This window comes from Ruditapes philippinarum, unplaced genomic scaffold (assembly GCF_026571515.1).
Source record: "Ruditapes philippinarum isolate M1 unplaced genomic scaffold, ASM2657151v2 ctg2644_1_1_1_1, whole genome shotgun sequence".
NCBI classification, from domain to species: domain Eukaryota; kingdom Metazoa; phylum Mollusca; class Bivalvia; order Venerida; family Veneridae; genus Ruditapes; species Ruditapes philippinarum.
The window spans coordinates 33353-55852 of record NW_026857485.1 but is presented as its reverse complement, the minus strand read 5'-3'; the positions used below and the strand labels follow the sequence as shown (position 1 = coordinate 55852).

Genomic DNA, 22500 nt, shown 5'->3' with positions numbered 1-22500 from the left:
AAGGTATCTAAAGCTGTCCGGATGAATCGTTTATACAATTTATGAAAGTAAATATCATCGTATACTCAAATAAACCAATCTATTTTCAATATATATACGTCAAAATATATCTTAAAAAGTCAGTTGTGTCTTTCTTAGATTTTTTTAAATCATTCGCTACTGAAACGTGCATACTTCAAGGGAAATGTCTAAGATTGGTAGCAATTCCTGTAACATATTTGCTTTCAACATATGTGCATAGTTATGAAATAGTTCACGCGGCGTATTTTATAATGCCATAATATGAGCTACTTTTTACGGGTGATTTTCTTTAATTTCTATTTTATTAAAGTAAAATGAATCACACTGATACAAATTATAAGGTACAAGTATATTTCATGTTTTTAAGACACTTTACCCCGCCAAAACCAGCAGTGATCTGCCTTTCAGACTCCAAATTCTCAACTGTGATATCCCAATGTTTTATTTAATGTCAGATGGGAAAAGTCCAATTATGAGATTCATCAGATAGAGACGAATCTAATTTTGCATAATGGACATCATTTTATAAAAGACTTCCTCGAATTTGTCAAGCAATAACAATCCAACTAATATTATTGTTAAAACCGTGTTATTTTGTAAACTATGACCTATTTATTTAATATGTCCCACATTTAAAGACCTTAGGAAATCATTAAAATGTGTGTTTTGGAAATCAATTATTTGTCAGAACAAGAAAACAAATTGTATCTCCATAGAAAATGACAAAGGCAACGACTTTATAACATGTCAATTTCTATGATAATTTCTGCCCATATCTCTGGTGAGATGTTCTTGTAATTATATTTGTCTGACAATGAGTGTTTAACCAACAGAAAACTGCTTATTGGCGTGTTCAGGCGCTGAATTGTACGAAATTAAAATAAATTTCCAACCAATAAGGTAAGAAAGATCTTGTCAATAAGGATAAATGCCCACGTATATTAGTTATTGTATGAAAGACTGGTGGTGGCATTTTTAACTTCTTGAATTCTTGATTTAAACTTCCAGAATTCACGATTTTTACTTCACGAATTTACGATTTCAACTTTACGAATTCAACTTCACAAATTCACGATTTCAACTTCAAAAATTCACGATTTCAACTTCATGAATTCACGTTTTCAACTTCACAAATTCAAGATTTCAACTTCACGAATTCAAGATTTCAACTTCGTGAATTAACGATTTTTCAGCTTGATGAATTCAAAATTTTCTCTTCGTGAATTCATGAAGCTAAAATCGTGAATATGTGAATTCCGTATGTCGAAAAAAATATTCACGAAGTTATAATTGTGAATTCACGAAAAATGCTGGCCATAAACATGTATTTGGATATGTTTCTTAAGGTTTTATCTTTGCTATGCGATATAACGACTTTTAATGTGTCTATTTGGTGTACGAAACTTATATTCGTGCAATTAAAAGGTACATACCAGTACTATGCCCTTTTGTTTAGGGATAATAATAAATGTGATATTTCAAAATTAATGCCGAGTACATTAGTGCCTGTTCGTGTATGTCTATTGTGTATTTTTGTGTAATGTTTTCTTCTATAATTTAATGTCTTATTAATATTCAAATACACGCTTTGGTTACGATGAAAATGTCCCATTTTCCTATCAATAAGGTTGTGTAACTCCTTAAAAAAACAGTATATCTAAATATTACCCAGCTTATTATTTAGCTGGTTCATTTGTTGTTTAAAAGTGATAGTAAATTAATACACATGTCAAGTATATTAGTAAATCTATTTTGATTTTGCGTGTTTTATTATAATAAAATATGTAATGTTTTTTTTGGATTGTTACATGCAAAACAAAGAGGCAATACTTTTTTAAACTTAAATTAATTATATTTCTGACTTTTGAGCAGTTTTAGCACCACTGGTCTCGAGTTTTGTTGGACCGCATTCTGTAACTGTGACCCTGCGCGTTTTTTATATCAAAGCGTTTATTAATGTGTTAACGTAACATTAATGTCTCTTTAAGGTCAGTACATGTACATGTACCAGTGTGAGGACAACAATGTTTAATATCTACAACATGATTAAAGATTAAAAACATAGAACTTATATTTATTCTTCATAAAGTTTAATTTAGGTGCGAAATTTTAACAATTTTTTAAAAAAATCTATTTAACAACAAATATCAAATATTTAACATATTTTGATGATTCGCTAATTCTATAAGGAATAAGTAATAGAAAGAGCACTCCAGTTACCGCACTGTGCATGTATATGTATACGATTTAAATCTGACACTTTTTCAACAGAAAGGTCCCCAAACTATGATACAATGACATTTGTATCATAATATTCAAGATAACGTAATATTTCAGGCAATATAAATAGCAACAGGACATTCTTACAGAAATAAATCTGAACTGCTCAAGGTCAACTCTACAAATATAAAAAAGCTACAGATACAAGGGCGGGGGTTATATTGCTAACTACCGTATATATACGACAACAATCTTTATTTCAACAAATTCATAATACAGAGATACAGCGAACTTCCTTTAATAAAAGAAAGAAAAATGAAAATACATTATAAATTGACAACAGCCATGTACACAGTTTATATTAACGTCACAATTATCCAATGACAAGCGGTGTGCAGTATCATGAATTTCAATCTCCGCTATATTCTGTACTGATCAAGGGAAGTAACCGCTGCGAGGATTTTGACAGAGTTTAAAAAAAGAGTTAAGAGGAAATTTAAAAGTTTCTTTATAGACCATCTTATATATTGTAACGTTATGAACAACACAAATTATCAATCAAATAACTTTAGTTGTAGACATGGCGTTTGTTTTAATTCTCGTGTTACTTTTATGACTAAAATGCTTTTCTTCTTCACAAATATGCTGCATTTTACAAATATGAAGTATCTACTTTACAGAAAATAACCGTATTTTTAATGACAACTTAGAACAATAAGTGATACTACATTAAAGCTACATGCCTGAAGATAAAACAAAATATTTCAACAAATTGAGAAAATAATGTACTAGGATTTTGATAAAGTAAAAAAATTCCAGTAATTATTCATATGTTTTATGGGATTAATGACTGCTTTTACAGTATTTATCACAATATTTCTACTACGTGACTATCACTGTAAGAGCTATTTTTGCAAACTTTAACCTTTTTTGGTAATAAACGTGGATTGTAAGTGACATATACAATGTGTAAATTACTTTCCTTGTTCACTTCACATAGTTTTATATTTAAGCTCATTTTTAAAATTTCATGAAAGTGAGCATTAACCTGGGGGCATGCTGCTTTAAATGGTAAGTTGATGACATTGTAAAATTGATTAAAAATAAGCGAATAACGAATGCCAAGATATATATCTATTGATTGGGATTGAAAAAGAAAGCATAATATACAAATTTAAAACTGACTCATATACAATGATCAAGTCACATAAGCGCTTTATTTCTGTACAAAATAGAGCAGGATAAATTGGTGATAGAACGTATATTGAGATTCGGTTAAAATGAACTGTAATTGATAATGAATTTAAATGTGTGTATAATTTAAGATTCATACACTTTAAGTCAGATCTATTGAGACTGGTTGTATATAAAAACCTGTATTATTGTCAGTCATTTATAAGTGAATTGAAAAAACAATTGAAAAAAAAACAACAACATTTTTCATCCAATAAAAAGGACATTTACATAATTGATTTAAACTTAGTGAGCCTTGGTGTCAAACTGTATATTGATACGGCTTTTTAAATTAAATATTCATAACAGACAGTAACAATCCAAATACTTATCGTTAAAGTAAAGCAAGGGAAGTAACAAAATTCAAACCCATCAACATCATTGTTTGAAGTTACTTCCCTTCCTTACCATTCCTAATCATTTATCTGTACGAAAATCAGTAACACAGTGTAAAAAGTAAGAAAACAAAATATATAATAGTAAAATTTACATTTGCGTTTGTTCAACTATAGTTCAATATATTTATATACTCATATATTATGCTAATTTATCCTATGAAAACAATATCACATGTGAACATCGTTATTATACTGGTCCGTTTGCTGGCCGTTACTTTGTTGATAATTTTGTCTATTTTGTAATTCATATTGATCATGTTCGTTCTGAACTGTTACGTCAACATCTTCGTGGTGACGTATCTCATCATTGGGATAATTATTGTCTCCATATTGATAATTATTACTGCCTTCACTTGCATAATTATCATTATTGGCATAATTCTCATCATATGTTTCATTTTCTGGGTAGTGTTCTTGGTTATAATCTAAATTCTCGTCATTAGAGGATTGTGGGTAGGAAAATTCGTCATTTCCGGTATGCCCCTCCGCGTCATATTGCTCGCCATAACCAGGATCTCCCGGATATGCACCATTATCATACGCAGGAGCTGTTAACTGCTCTGATGATGAATGGTCGGTTGGGTAAGTGTCGTACGATTCTTGAACAGTAAACGCTTGTTCTTCACCTTGACACGTATCCGCGGATTTCTCGGTGTAACCCTCGTGATTTTCATCCGGGTACATTTCTTTTATGACCTCAAAATCGTCACGTGGTGTTGTTCTTACTTCACCATTTGTCTCGTTTTCATTTTTTGAGGTTGACCTCGACAGACTGAAATTCTCAAAACATTTACAGGAGAAAAGACTATAACAATTTCGTTTACATCTATAAATAGAACAACAACGACAAGTGGGTCTACAAATTCTGAAATCATTCATATCCGGGTCTTGAACATATTTGTTAAATTCTTTAAGTAATTTCGGTAACCGTATACCGTCAATTAGCCATCCTATCCCTAGACACCCTAGAGTACATGCATACAATATGCCCCATTTCTTTCTCTCAAGATAGAAATGATGAAGTCCAAATATGCCAAAGGGAAACCAGTACAAATACGCTTCATCCGGGTATTTATGCTTATCTTCGTCTGCGTAGCGTTCATACAAAACAGGAAGTCTTAACATATCGAAAAACCAACCGAATCCAAATAATCCAACTGTTGCCAAGTAAAATCCACCATTAAGATATCGTTCTAAGTAAAAGTGATGAGCTCCGAATAGTCCAAGCGGGGACACACATAAAATGTACGCTGTGACCTTTGTTGTTCCATAATCACTAGTCGGATCGTTAGAAGCTTTCACAAGATTCTTCATTCTAAATAAATCGGTTATCCAACCAATTGTAAAGATGCCTAACGTACATGTATACATAATTCCTAAGAAATAATTTCCTAAATAATAGTGATGTGCACCAAAAAGCCCAAACGGGGGCATCGCCATTATGTACGAAGTCCCTATGGATTTCTTATCCAAACCAGCTTTCCGCACAAGTTTTGGCATTCGAAACAAATCCACAATCCATCCTATACCGAATATACCAAACGTAAATGTATAAATCAAACCAAGCTTTACATTATCCAAATAATAGTGGTGTGCACCAAATATTCCCAGGGGCGGTAACGCTGTAATGTATGCAGTTCCGAGAGATTTATCTTCCGTGTGCTCGTTATGATCTTCGACAAGGTATTTCATTCGGAATAGGTCTATTATCCATCCCATAGTGAACACACCCAACGTACATGCGTAGAAAATACCAAGTCTCTTGTTTCCAAGGTAAAAATGATGCGCACCTGAAATGACAAAAAAACCATTTAGCCTTCACTCAGTTATGAAAGATTACTTAAGAAAAAATGTGTTTTAACTTAAGTCATGATCCTTTGTTATTGTCAGGAAAAAAAACTTATTGGCATGTCATTGCTATTTGATTTTGTTAAAATATTTAACTTACTTATTAAAGCCAGTCAAATATACATTTATAAACGCAAGTATATATTAAGGGCGATAAATTGAAAAATGGATAGTGCAAAGTTATGTAACTTGCAAAAATGCTCATATAAATTGAGTAAAGATACAACAAACTGCCCTGAATATATTACCTAAAACATAAATTTTAAACTGATGGAAATTGGCAGCAAAGTTTTTATAAATAAACTATATATATTTATAGCAAAAGTTCAATCGATATATCGTACATGTAAACTGCAGATAAAGCATTCTTTATCCATTCTTTTATATTCTATCAAATGATGAATACTTATTTGTTGTGCATTTCTGTCTCATATATCACATAGAACATGATAGAAGAGTATTATTAGCCGGATAAAAGTTTGTCTGTTTGTCTGTTTTTTTATGTTACAAAACAGTACTTCCAGTCTTCTTTTTGAATTACATGCTGGTATTAATTATATTTCAAAAACAAGTTATGTGATACCTATAATTGATTTAAAATTAATATGACCAAATAAACCTCTATAAAGTATCGTTATTTAAGATGGACCATGGTGGGAGCAGTATTGTTATAATGTCGACAGATTTATATTAAATGAATCGATTGCAAGAAATAAACATGTATATATAGTGACCTTCGGTTTTTCAATCATCTCAACTAAACGTGTGATGACTTAATTATTTATACTATTGAAGATTCAATGATTAAATGTAAATCAATAGACAACTCAAAGTCAGCACAAAACTTTGTTTCTTACCATATGTTTTACAGGAAACCATAAAAAGAAGGATAGAAAAAAGAATGCAAAAGAAATCATTGACTTTGTATTAGATTTAATCTAAAGTCTCCCGTACTCGCGTAATAATATACACGTAAATGATTTAAGGTAAGATACCTGTAATGGGTATATTTAGGAACCTGATCAAGCTTAATATTTTATCAAAGTACTCTATTTAACTTATTCAATTGCAACTTTTCAAAGACATTTACCATCAAGTTTTCAAATAATAAGCATTTTTATGTGAATACCCCCTCCCACTAAATTGCCCCCAAAACAGTGGGGGTAGGGGTAAGGAATATATATGAAAAAAAAAATTTGCAGCTTTTACCTACAATGTAAGTGTTTATTATGTTTCAAGACATATATTATGATAACAAAATAACAATAAACTGTTCACAAAATGTATTGATTTCAGCCAATTGACTAAAACCTCATCCAAGATTTCTGAAACTTAAAAAAAAACACATAAAAATAGATATAGAATAAGAATTATTATTATTATTATTTTTAATATTTGAATTGGGGCAAGCAAATTACTTCTATAACTTTTAATACTCTTCCATAGCAATCAAAATATGGAAATTTCATGACCTCTTTCCACATTACTTTTTTGACAAAAATGTGTTTTACAAAATGATGTAAAAATTTTCCGAAACAAAAATGTACAGCATAGCTGTAACCTGTCTTACTTATCTCTTGGAAAACAGCAGATTTTGTAAAATATGATTATTTATGTGTTTTTCTAAACAGAGGCTATCTTAATAAATGTACAGTCATTTAAATGAAATCTTCAAATATTGTTTTATAATATTTGTCATGTTCACATTCTCAAAAATTTCATTGCTTAACTTCCAAAATCTAACAGGAAAATTATTGAAATTTATTACAAGAATAACTATTTCATCACAAGAAACTACTTGAATTCATTGCATCCTCTCAGTAAAATATTGAAATAATATTTAAATAATTTCACTTCGAAAATATCAGAACATAATAACACAAAAGCTGATATATAGAGGATATTGAAGGAGTGTTCAATGTTCAATACTGAATTTAGTACTGGCGAGCAAATTATTATTACATTCAACGAATTGAATCAATGCAGTAACGAACCTACATAAATATAATATTCTATGTATCACATGCACAAAATAAAGACTGTTTAAAATAAAAAATAATAATTCTCCATTGATGCACCTTTACTGTAACTAACATTTATGGCGTCTTTATGTTTGTATAACGGAAATGACATCAGATCTAAATATATGCACACTGACAGTCATACAATACCATTTTTATGAAGTCACAACATTGGCACTAGTATATTATAAATTTGCATACATCACATTCTCAAAATCTTGATACTGTTATAGATTTACTTTTAACACGAATATTTTCAACATGAACATTATGATGTCATGATTTGATGACATCAGGAAGTTCCCGATCCAGTTCTGGTTGCTCATAACGGACGAAACTTCCATTTCACAATAAATTTAAATGACCTCATCTTGTAAAAAGCAATAAAATGACTAAACAGTCACAGAGTCACAGAAAAAACATAAATATTGTTTACCAATACTTCACAAGTTAGATAAAATTATACTAGTATCAACGGGTGTGTGTATTCTACTCATTAGCATTAGCTTTTATACTAAAACTCATGGCTATGCCACTAATAAAAATGTTAACTTTATGAAATACATTTTGATCTTACATGCAAATTCAAGATCATCCCTTGTATTTATTTATTTTATTATCTAAAGATTCATGTACATTTAAGTTATTAACATGTTCACTATGTACAGTCATATAACCATCATCTGTGACTTTTATGCCAGTTATTCGTTGAGGTTCTACTGCTATTGGCATTGGAGGAATTACATACTGATAAAATGAAGCAGCAGTCTTTATTTCTTTAGCTGCAATCTGTGTTATATGTGGCATCTGTGAACCTCAAACTGCAATAAATATATTGAAATTGTACTATAAAGTGACAAAAGATGTACCCATATAGGCTAGCATATTATAATGGTGAAAACTGTTACCCTGTCTGCACAATTACTCCAGTGTAAGAAATTAGGATTTGAATCCACTAGGCTGGTCGGGCTACTATACTGGAATATTCACTAGCCCAAAAGACATTTCACTAGCGTGATTCACTTGTTCAAAACTGGAGTTCTGAAAATACAGTAGCCTGGTCGGGCTTGTTACTTTGAAAACTTGGTAGGCCGAGGAGAAATTTAGTAGTCAGGGGCTTTAGGACTACTGCTAATTTCAAACACTGTTACTCTATGCATTAGAAAATAAATTATAGGATTACATACTGTTACTCTCCAGAAATTTAGCATGACATTGGAATAATGATTATTTCAATACTTTACACAGTTTAGAAATGTGACATATGACTTTAATCTCTTTTCTATATTCAAAATCTGGTTTTAGGAAAGCAAATGTCAACTCACTTAGATCTGTAGTTTCCAAATCAAATGTTATAAATGTAGGATTTTCTATCTTTACTGGCTTGAACTTTCCCTTAGAACTGCATCTGGTAAGGTCTGTATATCTGAGTCTGCTGTATGACCAATACCTAAAATTGTCACATCATATTATATAGATAGCTTTTATACACAGTGCTTGGAAGTGAAAGGAAAAACTTGCAAATAATATAAGGTTCTGAAGGGTTTTAAGATCCTTATCCATGACTTAAACATCTAGCACCTTGTATCTTACAGTTATTACCATACAAAATTAAGTATAGCATGTGTATTACTTAGGCTTATTATAATGATCACAATGAGTCTTATTTTATTTTTTTCTGCAGAAGAAAAATGCTTCTGAATCTAGTGCTGCATGCAAATAAATGATAAACATACCTTCAAACATAAAAAACAAGAGCTGTCACAGAAAGTGACAAATGCCCCCCAAGGATTCTAGTTATAAACCACCTATATTACATGTTAAGTGTGGTGGTAAAAATTGACAAAGTTCGAACCCCAGCAGTGACCTTTAAGTGAGACAAAGAAACCTGTGTCTTGTTCACAACACATAGTTCATCTATGGTGATTTTATATTTTTAAATAAAAATTGAAACTTTAATGTATATGAAAGTTACAGAACGGACACTGTATATACATGTACATTAGTGTAACATAATTTATTATAAACATTGAAAAAGTTTAAACCTCAGCAGTCCCTGTGGTGGAAAATGTTTAACATGAATGATGGCACATGTATTGAAAAGACTATAAATATATTTTATACACTTAATGCGTTTAACTCAGAAGTGGTAAATTATTTTTCGTATTAAGGAGTAAAACAATTTTGACAATAGTCTACAATGGCTTGTTATTTAAATGGCATAAATATTTTTTAGATACTTAATTCTCAATTAAAGAGATGTAAATTAAAAAATGTTTTGTGGTAACAAGTTAATTACATACTCCATTTCTTTATTTGTAAGCCTCTTCAGCTGACCGTCTCTGTGATTTTGCTCAGACAGCTTCTATCACTTCACCAGCCCTCTCTCAATTTCCTTAAGATTTTCTAGGCTTATCAGCTTAAGATCAAGAGTGGCAAGGAAATTGTTAACTTTGACAGCCCCACCAATGCTGTCAATCATTGCTGTAAATATGACAGAAAAAAAAGCAGTTACAATCATTGTTCAAATTAGATGGTGTATGTGCATAAACCTTAAACGATAATTTTTTAAATACTTAATTACCTTTTAACTGTTGAGTAATGCTTGAAATTTTTATTTTCTAGTACATGAATAAGATTTTATAAATATTAAAATCACTGAGTTCACTAACATGAGCCTACTGTCATGTTTGAAGTAGAGTATTCTAAGACATTAAAGCTGCATATCTCCAGTTTAGCTGACGAGAACATTAAAATTGAGAGAGAAGTGTTACATATATTGTATTTTTACATTGGAGGTAGCCAGTCGTACAGGCCCGTAATGCTAGCCAAAATTTCTAGCTGTGAGTCACAGATGACTAGCATATGCTAGCCGTACAGCATTTTTTTCAATGAAAAATAAATGCAATGCTTGCACTTGCATTTATTTTTGTTAATACAGTCCAAAGATGTAGTTGTATCATTGTATGACACTTTGCTACTAAATAATGTTTACTTTGATGATTACGTGATGTTTAATTATATTTGAATATATGTATTTTGTGACCATGTGCATTTTGTACACGTCTTATATGAATAAACTATCTATCTATCTATCTTATTAAATTTTCAGCCAGTTACTCACATTGCTTATGATATTTTCAGCCAGTTACTTAATTGCACTTCTTATTATCAATACATTTTCACAAATAATAAACATACATATTTCTATTAATTGATTTTAATGATGATATTCGGCAATTTATATTATGGCGAGATATCGACAGAATTAAATTTACCTATAATAAAACAGTTTTTGAGAGCCGGTGTAAATTCTGTAATATTTACAAGTTACAATTATTAAAATGAGCCGTGTCACGACAAAACCAACATAATGGGTTTGCGACCAGCATGGATCCAGACCGGCCTGCGCATCCCCGCTGATCAGGATCCATGCTGTTCGCTATCAGTTTGTCTACTTTTTATAGGGGTTGTAAGCGAACAGCATGGATCCTGATCAGACTGCGTGGAAGCGCAGGCTGGTCTGGATCCATGCTGGTCGCAAACCCATTATGTTGGGTTTGTCGCGACACGGCTCAAATTACTTTGTCATTATCTAGTGCCTCGGGGCCTGGCTGATTAACATTCTAAAATATCTAGATTTGTTTCAAATAAAAAATAATAATTACCGAATCCAAGCTTTGTGTTTATTTCAAAGCAGGACATCCCCGGCCTTCGTTTTGTTGTGGTGTGTTGTTCCATATGAAACAAAATTTACAGCTCCTCACTCTTAACACTGCTTAATTCGAACACATAACATACAGATAGCCACCAAGCCATTTTGCAGCTCCCCCACAATGTTGTCGCTTGTGAGAATAAAGTTCCAAGATGACATTCCTTGCAGTGAGCTAAATTTCTAACTAAAACGTCGAACTCAATCACCCGTCTAGCTTTTCTCCACCCACCTGCCGATCCCTTCTGTCGGTGTTCATAAATTGGACAATTACCAATTTTGCACTTACAAATGCTCAATACGTGAGGGTTATTATGATCCACAAGAATATTAGGTTCTTTTCTCAACTTGCGTTTGTTTTTGGCCTTGTAATGGCCTTTTCTGTCTCTTACTTTCATTTTCACTTCTGCGGTCTATTTTCTGAAATCGTGACGTCATATAGGGGTTTCCCAACCTGGTTTCACAGCAACGGGGTTTTTTACGAATTATCCGTTTACAAACAACATATTCTTTTTGATAATTTCATTTTCATTTTATCAAAAACTAAATTCTTTTTGTACTGGATATAATTATATGGATAATTTATTCATTTATAAATAAAACGTAAATCTGTTTACGGAAACGGGCGAGAGGTAACGGATGTGCCGATAAGTTACGTAGAATGCCGACATGGCACGGAAAACCCCGATTCCATTACAGGGATCTTACCTTAATGTCAAGTATAAACTTATATGAAAGAAGAAGAGTAACGTGATACCTAACTACCACGGGATGGAACTCTACAGTACGTCATTTTCTAGTATACTGCGTCCTCGGTTCTCTTTAAAAGCGTAAGTATAGGTTAGAGTGCATATTGGATGTTCTTCGTAAATAAGAAAGCTACAGTCGCTTCGCAAGCTCCGCTCCTTTTTAGCTTTCTTATTTACGAAGAACACCCAATATGCACTCGAACTTATACATAGAAATATATTTACAGGTATGTAGCAGAAAGAAAAGTGTATAAAAGATAAACTTTATAATGTGGACTTCTCTATACAATTGAGACTGAATTTTCTCAGCACCACATCAAACCCTATAGGGAAATTTTCGTTTTGTATATGCTTTCGTCACTCTGTTAGTATCTATTTAAAACCTTCGAAACTTGACTTGATTCAAACCCACATTGAACTGTGACAGATGACAAATGTAAGCGACCTTTAAGATTCGGTCCCCGGTCTTATCTCCCAGAACACATTTTGATTATTCAAATAAAACGAGAGAAACCAAAATAGATTTAAAATTTGCAATCGTACGGTACAATGACAAAAAAAATTTCCCAAGTTTTTAAAGGGATAAGTTTACAAGATGACAGTAAAAGGTGATAACAAGGAGAGAAGTTTTAGACCTTGTATGGCAAGTATAAAACATGTGTGAAGTTTGGCGTTTACATTGAACTAGGCGCCTAAAATTGTGCAAAATATCCTGTCGGTAAACAACAAAGCAAATTGACAATAATTGTATCTCAATTTGTATATAATAACACCATAGTAGAATAAAACAACTTTGACGGTGTAGTTTTCTTTTGTACAAAATCCACTTTAATTTGGATTGGTGTACATGTTCCATGAGCCTATTTTCCATATGTATTTAATATGTATTTTAGATATTGACAAAACAGTTTAAATATATCATTTGCTTGTTATGAAATATTTCTGGAAAACAGAATGTTGATAGAGTTTCAAAATGATTTGTTATGAACATATATATGAATAATAATAATGATGATGATGGTGATGATGATGGTGATGATGATGATGATGGTGGTGATGATGGTGGTGATGATGGTGGTGCTGGTGATGATGGTGATGATGATGGTGATGATGATGATGGTGATGATGGTGATGATGATGATGATGGTGATGATGATGATGATGATGGTGATGATGATGGTGATGATGATGATGGTGATGATGATGATGATGATGATGGTGATGATGATGATGATGATGCTGATGGTGATGATGATGATGGTGATGATGATGATGGTGATGGTGATGATGATGATGATGCTGATGGTGATGATGATGATGACGACGACGATAGTAATAATAATAATAATAATTATAATATTTTCTTCTATCTGCACATTTTTATGTCATATTGAATCATTTATTGAACACTTATCGACAACATTCATATACATATATAATTATTTCGTGGTTTTGTTTTTCATGTATGATACTAAGTACTATCCACATAATTATTCATGGTCTAGAGACCTTCAAGTATACACTGTAGACCAGTTCGCTTTAAAGGATGGGTTTCATACAAGCCAAAAACTGAACGTATGTCAGTAGATTCTTTCATCTCTAGATTAAAATAGAAATTTAATGAGAAGGGTTAAGTAATACGTATATACGCTATTTATCTTTTAGTTTAAATACTGTTATCTAAGATATGCAGAGAAAATATTTCAAATTACCAAATATTGCATTCTTCAAAAATTTAAGTGGTTTATTGCTAGCATTTCTTAACAGGTCAACAACTACTTGTAAACATTCTCTTTGTGTAAGGCACAACATTTTATGGTAAGGCACAACATTTTAGGGTAAGGCACAACATTTTATGATAAATAATGTTTCGGTTACATAATTAAAGGCACAGCATTTAAGAAAAAAAAAATTTTGGTAACGTAAATAGCTATTGGTAACTTTCATCCGCTGGCGGCGACATAATGCTACCAGTACAGACCAATATCAGCCGACACATATATGTGCATTCTGTTTGTTTATAATTTGAATTGTTTCCCATGAAGGATGGAATGGTTTTCTCCATATTAAAAAGATAGGCATTTCCATTTATGATAATAAGCCTGGTGAGGATTAATGTACATGTATATTCGGCCCACCAACAGATCGCATAGATCAGATACTTAGATAAAAAAATCATGTTTCCTTGTAGGACACCAGTACTGGTTAATCTAAGTCTAGAAAATGGTTTCGAGAATGGTTAGAATAAGCTACAATCTGTCATCACATCTGAGCAAAAATAACTGAATTCGACTAACTTGTACTTGCGTTATATGAGGAAACACGATTCTTATCTAAGTAAGGTACGATCTGTTGGGGTTACGGCGCATCAACACAATCTAGGTCATACGTCGCCGAAAAAGGAAAGATTATTTTGGCTGGCTTCGGGTGTTATACAAACTTCAAGCAACACCAGGGGTAAAAACAATCTCACCTGCTGAAGCTAAGACTAGACTCCATTTATTCAAACGAACCCATTTAGTCACCTCTTACGATCACTTAGAGAATCAAAGCACAGAAGTCGCTGAATTTGTTTGGGTCTTAGAATGTCAGAAAGGTGAAGGTTGTGAGATTATAAACCAATTTGTTTTTGTATAGTGCCACCAGTGCTTTCCAGCGTTTTAATTGTACATGTAGTTAATTGACTTTAAGACTAATTGCAACACTGATATTCAATTTAATGTTTATTTGACTTAAACAATTTGAAAAAAAAAGAGTTGCCTTCCTGGATTTGAACTCCAGACCCCTCGGCCACGGTGAAGTTATATGTAAAAGGCCTGAAGAAAATCATATTATTCTAAATTAGGGTTTGTTACCCTTATTATTTCGACGCTAACTGTTGTTTAACACAGATGTTAATAATCATGGAGCTTATTATAAGCATGTACATCTATAAAGGATAAAACGATATTAGAAATCTTCGACCATTCGGGAATTTTTTGCTTGAAAATTAATGCGCCTGTTATTTGACCATCTTTACGCAGTGATCACCCCTGAATTTTTTCGGCGTTAGTGTACATATAAAGGGAAGTAACCGCTTCAAAAAAGGCCTACTTTCGGCATTTGCAATTAACAGCATCAGACTCTGAAATTTCGCTACCATTATTTGTTTGGTCTGACGACCCAACTAATAACAAGAGGGCCATGATGGCCCTGAAGTCGCTCACCTGTATATAGGCCCCCGGAGCGGGGCCAGTTTAAATCCCAGGGCTTTTATTTGAACAAACTTGGTAGACACCCATTAGAAGATGTTTCATGCTAAACATCTAAGGTCTAGCTGGTCAAGTTTTTTCTTACACATATAGTTAAAAACAATGACACACCTGGGGCAGGGCTAGTTTTGACCCAAGGGCATTTATTTGAACAATCTTTGTAGACACTTACTAGAAAATGCTTCATGCTTAATATCTAAACTCTAGCTATTTGGTTTTTTTTCAAAGAAGATTTTTAAGTTTTTGCTATACACATATAAGGAAAATCAATGTCCCCCGGGGCGGGGCCAATTTTGACCCCAAGGCGTTCATTTGAACAAACTTTGTAGACACTCACTAGAAGATGCTTCATGCTTAATATCTAAACTCTATAGCTATTTGAGTTTTTTCAAAGAAGATTTTTTTTAAATTTTTGTTATAGACATATAAGGAAAATAAATGACCCCCGAGGCAGGGCTAATTTTGACCCCAGGGCTTTTATAAGAACAAACTTGGTAGACACTCACTAGAAGAAATTTCATGCTTAGTATCTAAACTCAAGCTATTTGGGTTTTTTCAAAGAAGATTTTTTTAAAGTTTTTGCTATACATGTATAAGGAACATCAATGACCCCCGGGCGGGGCCAATTTTGACCCAGGGCTTTTATTTGAACAAACTTGGTAGACACCCATTAGAACAGGCTTCATTCTAAATATCTTACCTCTAGCTCCATGGGTTCTTTAAAAGAAGATTTTTTAAGTTTTTACTATATGCATAATTATAGGGAAAATCAATGACCCCCTGGGGTGGGGCCAATTTTGACCCAGGACTTTTATTTGAACAAACTGTTAGACACACATTAGAACATGCTTCATGCTAAATATCTTAGCTCTAGCTCTTTGGGTTCTTCAAAAGAAGATTTTTTTAAGTTTTTACTATATGCATATAGTGACAATCAATGACCCCCAAGGGCGGGGCCAATTTTGACCCAGGGCTTTTATTTGAAAAAACTTGGTAGACACTTATTAGAACATTCTTCATGATAAATATCTTACCTCTAGCTCCATGAGTTCTTTAAAAGAAGATTTTTTTAAGTTTTTACTATATGCATAATTATAGGGAAAATCAATGACCCCCTGGGGTGGGGCCAATTTAGACCACAGGGCTTTTATTTGAACAAACTTGGTAGACACTTACTATGCTTCATGCCAAATATCTAAGCTGTATCTCTTTGGGTTTTTTAAAAGAAGATATTTAAAGTTTTTTCTTTCGGTTGCCATGGCAACCAGAGTTCTGCATGGAATTAAATTCTTTGAACAATTTTTAAAAGTGACCACCAAAGGAAAATTCCTGTGAAGTTTGGATTAAATCGGCTTAGTGGTTTATGAGGAGATGTCATTTAAAGTAAAAATTTACGGACGGACGGACGCCGGACGAAAAGCGATCACAAAGCTCACCCTGTCTTTTTGTGACAGGTGAGCTAAAAACGGTGGCTGCAATTCTGATGCCTCAACACTTAAAGGCAACTCATTAGTCACAAGGGTTGTAATATAATTTAGATTTGTCATCAACACAAATAATACATAAACATTCATTACAGCTTTTAACAATTTTCGTTTTATCAGAGAACAATCACATTTCGAAACAATTTTAAGTTTGTAAAAATGGAATGATCATTGATTTATGAACACCAATTAAAATTCACCACTTACCCAACGTCTCTATATTTACTTGTTGATTTATATCTATTGTTGTTTATACTTTGTTAATGACGTTGACATTTTAAGATTGATAAAGGTTGTCTTGATTTCAGTCTTATGTAAAAAATATGTTGATGTAAAAGTATATATATTAATTTTAACATTGTTTACGATATATCACTTAGTTCGTGTGTAAGAACCATGTCCAATTTCCTTTTTAAAAATAAATAGTTTATGTGTACCAGACGCGTTCTAACACATTCCCCAAATGACACGGTATGACTTAAAAAATTTGATTAATGTATGTTTTCATTACAAAATTAAAGATACAGTCATAACTGTATTAAAAGGCCACCTCTGAATACCTACTAAAATAAAATGATAATAAACATCATTTGTCAGAAAGAAGGCTATAACCACATGAACTAAAAGTTTTAAACCGAGATCACATGTAAAATTCAACGACAATAAGGGTCACTGGAACATAAGGTTGGATATCGTACAGAACGCAACGAAACGATACGATAAGAAACCGATACCAATGGTAAGATACGATATTTTATTGATACCTTAACGCAATACTTTTAAAGTGAAAAATACATTTTTGATTGCTTATTACTGTATTCACCTTCAATAAGTTAACTCTAGTACCAAATTTAGATCCTAAATTAGATATTAAAACTAAGACAATCAAATACAGAACTATCGAATTTAAAAAAGCCCAAATTTTAAAAAGTAACCCTAGAAATCGTGATATAAGTGGAAAATCATCCCAAAAATCGTCTTTTTCTATAATTTCTTGATTAAACAAACTTGTATAATATGTGAAAGTAGTATAATGTTATTCCAGCCTAAAACTGAAACTATCTGCCACTTTGATATAGTATTTATACTGATTAATAAAAGCCCTGTATCCCGGCACTAAGCCCCTTTACCTGGAGAAATTTCAAACAACATGGGAAAAAAATCTTTAAAATAGCAAATACATGTAGATAGAAACACTCTATGACTGTCAAAAATATCAATGGGGATATTCAAGCAAATGTTAAGGACAGACAGACATACAAACAGACATGCCAAAATAAAAATATTATTTCATTACAACCCTTTTTACCTCATCAATAATGTTTACTATTACATCAAAGTCATTTTAATCAAAGCCTCAATTATCGATTGACAATATTTTCATGTTGTTATATTAATCGATGACACGACATTTGCAAACGACATGTTTACAGTTCAGCGTTTACGTGCGTTTTCATCCGTTAACTTAGATATTACGTAATTCAGACGAAAACTGGATCATGTTGGTTAATCAGAAAATGTGAAAGTTTTTAACAATATTTTAATGCTGTTATTTTAATCCATGACACGACAGTTGCAGACGATATATTCTTACAATGTAAAATCTGTTATTACTCATATGCAAAATAAATGTTTTGATGAACTAAGATCTTACGTAATTCAGACGAAAACTGGTTCATGTTGGTTTTTCAGAAAATGTAAATTTTGCAATAAACAAGTTTTGAAATACAATGGGAATTGGGAACCCAAGGTTGGATAAACAGAAACACCGGTATATTAAGGAAAGCTTCTCGTGAGAAAACTAAATGCACGCACGAGTTTTAGGGGTTCCGGTACATTAATCGTGTTGCATATGCTTACCATTATTCAAATCATTATTTGAGCCGCGTCACGACAAAACCAACATAGTGCGTTCGCGACCAGCATTGAACCAGACCAGTCTGCGCATCCGCGCAGTCTGATCAGGATCCATGCTGTTCGCTTACAAACCCAATAACAAGTAGAGAAACTGCCAGCGAACAGCATGGATCTTGATCAGATTGCACGGATGCGCCGGCTGGTCTGAATCCATGCTGGTTTCAAGCCCATTATGTTGGTTTTGTCATGACGCGGCTCATTTATGAACTTCGTCGGATACCTCAACATCTGATAACATGATATGTTACATGTAAATCAACCGTGGATATCCGATGATGTTTTATGTACTGAAGTAAAACTTTTTACTGAATGTCACCAAATTATTTGCTTTAAAGTGACTTGGTCACTAATGGAAGGTATGTTTATAATATATACCATACATAATTGTGATGATAGTATTTAGTATTATACATGTAAAAGACAACAAACTATTTATGAAAAAATAAAATATTGTAGGATGGTGTGAGATACATGATCTGATATAGCATATCTATATATAGGCATAATATAGCAGATAATAAAATTGTTTTACATGTTTTAGAACAAAATATTATTTTTCATATTAATACTCAGACCTTAATCAACATCTGTTTGTCAAAAGAAATATTTAATTAATCAGTATATCAAATAAAGCATTTCTATGTGGCTGTCAATATTTGGAATACTAATGAAAAATGTGCCCATTTTAGACCAATCCACTTAAAATTCCTCATGTTAAAGCGGTGAAAAGCTTTTTGCATTGTAAAACAGGACCTGTAAGTGGGAAAAATATTATAATTATATTGGAATGTATCATGTTTAAATATCATTTATAACGGTATTTATTTTTTAAATACACCAATGAGTGTATTATTTACCAACATGAATTATTATTACTTCTTGTTTAATGTTATGCTTAACATATCATTTTGTATATAACATCATTATGTATGTTCCGCCAAAAATTAGTTAACAGTCTCACGTTTTGTAAATTCATTATTCGTTTTTTGTTGTTTGTTTGTTTGTTGTTTGTTTGTTACTGTTGTTTGTTTTGTGTGTATTTTTGTTGTTGTTATTGTTGTTTTGTTGTTGTTGTTGTTGTTTTTCAAACTATGGTTATGTATAGAAAATAATAGGTTACACTTTACTAATTTTTAAGCTGTTCAAACAGTAGGTTATTGGTCAGTGACTATACTGTACATTTTCATCTTGATACCCCCAAAATTGATAATGGACAGTTCCAAAAATGGAAGCCAGGCGAAATCATTCAAAACATTCAGAAGGTTACAGGTTAATAGTATTAATGCCCCCAAAGTCGGACGGGTATACGTTACATTCTTTAAATACCATAACTATAAACATTTAAGACATAAATTATATAGTATAATACATTTAAGACATAAATCATATAATATTACACGTTATGAAGGCATTTAAACCTGTCTACATACTAACATAACGCACTAGTAAGAATCTCGTAACATAACTTGAATCAGTACCAACTTCTTTTTTAAAAGTAATTAGTTGACGAAAACTTTATAACATAGTCGGTATGGGTGTGCAAGCTAATGCGAAACAGATTATTACATTTTTATTACTATTTTGCAACATGCCAGACGTGTAAGTAACTTTGGTTATGTTTGACGAAATATTTATAGACAAAACTATTCTCATAATGAAAACAAATGTATTTTTAAAATGTTGACCTCCTCGGCCGCGAATTGAACGGTATTTGGTGTCTGAAATATCTGTAAGATGTTAAAGGTCAAGGTCAAAGCTAATATATAAGCCTCTGATGATATTTGTTGAGACTTTTCAAATGATTTAACGCGTTAAGACATGAAAAAAAACACCGAAAGTGGGATAGGCTACTAATCACATAGGATTTATTATATATTTTAAAATGCAATATCTATTTAATGATTTTGATATTAACAGATTAAGCTAAATGGTTATTCTCACCACCACGTGTGATTATGAACTGTAATTGGTTTAGGGTGGCATGAAGAAATACAATCTTATAAATATCTTAAGCTTAAGCTTAAGAATATCTGAATTATCAATATAATGTAAAAACGATCAGAAAAAATGTTATACTGCAGAACACAAAAATAGATAAATATAGAAATTTCATAAATATTTGATGGATATTTGATCTGATCAACATTTAAGCATTTTTGACAAACATTTGCAAAAAAAACAGACAATTTATCTATGTAACTGTCAATTTATTTATGTAACTGTCAGCAATTTAAATCACAGATTTTTTGTATGTAGTACTATAAACCAAGTTTACAACGAAGGTTTTGTCAGATAGTCGTTTTTGCACTGTTGCAAAAGCATTAATCTTACTGTTGAGACATTCATAGCCATTAAAACAATATTTATATATAACTTTCGTTTTTCCATGTAGGTGTGTCCAGTTTACGGGTTTTATAAACCTTACTTATTACACAGAGTGACATTAGCTTGGTATATTTGTTTGTATATTTTTTCAATTGTGGCATTTGAATAATAATCAGGTAATCAATGAACTCATATTATATACTGTTACAATCATATACACAGTATGAATTTACCGCACTCAGCATTTTAGTATACATTCAATGATGCGAAACAGAACGAGGAATGTTCTTAAAATGTAAGCATATTTAAGACTAAAGATATGCCGAACTATTTAAAATATACATACAATAAACTGATAAATACGCTATCGTAAATTTAGCTCTTTAGGAATCATAAAAAGGGTTATCAGTGTATATATATGGTTTAAATGAGTTTACCGAATAGTCCGCCAAGTGATCCTATCAGGTAACAGTCCGAAACCATCTTCCTTTCAGTCCCATGTATATTTGCATGTCTCACTAACCACCGCATGCGTATCAAGTCATAAATATATCCGATCCCCAGTAGACCTAGGGTGCAGGCATATAGGATCCCGAACCCTTTCCGTCCCAGATAAAAATGGTGAGCACCGAATAATCCGAATGGGATTCCTAAAATGTAGGCCTCTGCTAGTTTCTTTTCACCCATATTTACAGTCCGATTCAAAACCTAACCGACAATTAATTCAAAAACGTCCCTTTAACATGAAACACACCTGTACACGTTCGTGCGTTTATCACGCCTTATTTCAACGAACCATACGTAAACATGTAAACATCCCGTCACAAAAATGGCATATTCCGTCCTTGTATGGTTTAAAGTTGTAATTATACCTGTAGAGTTTTATACATGACTATAGCAGTGTTTAACACATCCATGTTTATAACTGTCTACACAAGAATAACGTGTTATCATACGACATAACATGACAAAAGCGATGACGAATAAAATCTATATGAAATGCTACGGACCATTAACACCATAAATATCTGTTCTATTTATAGACTCACGAGCCTGTTCTTTACTTATCATAAACCCGATTTAATTATTGCGCACTGGAGAGCACGATCGATCTACCCATGGAATGTTTGATCAATATTTTCAAATGAAAGCCCGCCACTTTTTACGTGATTTAAATAATTTACTAAACTCGCTACTGGGCAGTAATTTAGTCGGTTACTTACAAATGTTAGCTACACTGAAGAGAAAAATAGAACAGTTGAACTATGACAGCCATGGCTTACCATAAATGAGTTAAAAAAACTACGGAAGCATGAAAAAA

The 22500-nt window shown here is 32.2% G+C and overlaps 1 protein-coding gene and 1 long non-coding RNA gene across 3 annotated transcripts; both read right to left on the bottom strand.

The window, feature by feature from the left end:
• Positions 1-2250: 2250 nt before the first annotated feature.
• On the bottom strand, positions 2251-22300 carry LOC132749907 (uncharacterized). Of its 2 annotated transcripts, none has more exons than XM_060739831.1 (2): positions 21809-22300; positions 2251-5662 (listed from the first exon to the last, which is right to left on the bottom strand). In XM_060739831.1, the coding sequence occupies exons 1-2, from the start codon at positions 21864-21866 to the stop codon at positions 4041-4043; spliced, it is 1680 nt and encodes a 559-aa protein (XP_060595814.1). In that variant the 5' UTR covers positions 21867-22300; the 3' UTR covers positions 2251-4040. The 2 variants fall into 2 exon arrangements, with proteins under 2 accessions (XP_060595814.1, XP_060595813.1); XM_060739830.1 differs by having other exon boundaries at positions 2253-5662; positions 21617-22288.
• Positions 8340-12159, bottom strand: LOC132749906 (uncharacterized). The gene is made up of 4 exons (XR_009628478.1): positions 11410-12159; positions 10045-10225; positions 9067-9191; positions 8340-8562 (listed from the first exon to the last, which is right to left on the bottom strand). It is a non-coding gene; the product is annotated as an uncharacterized LOC132749906 (long non-coding RNA).
• Positions 22301-22500: the final 200 nt, after the last annotated feature.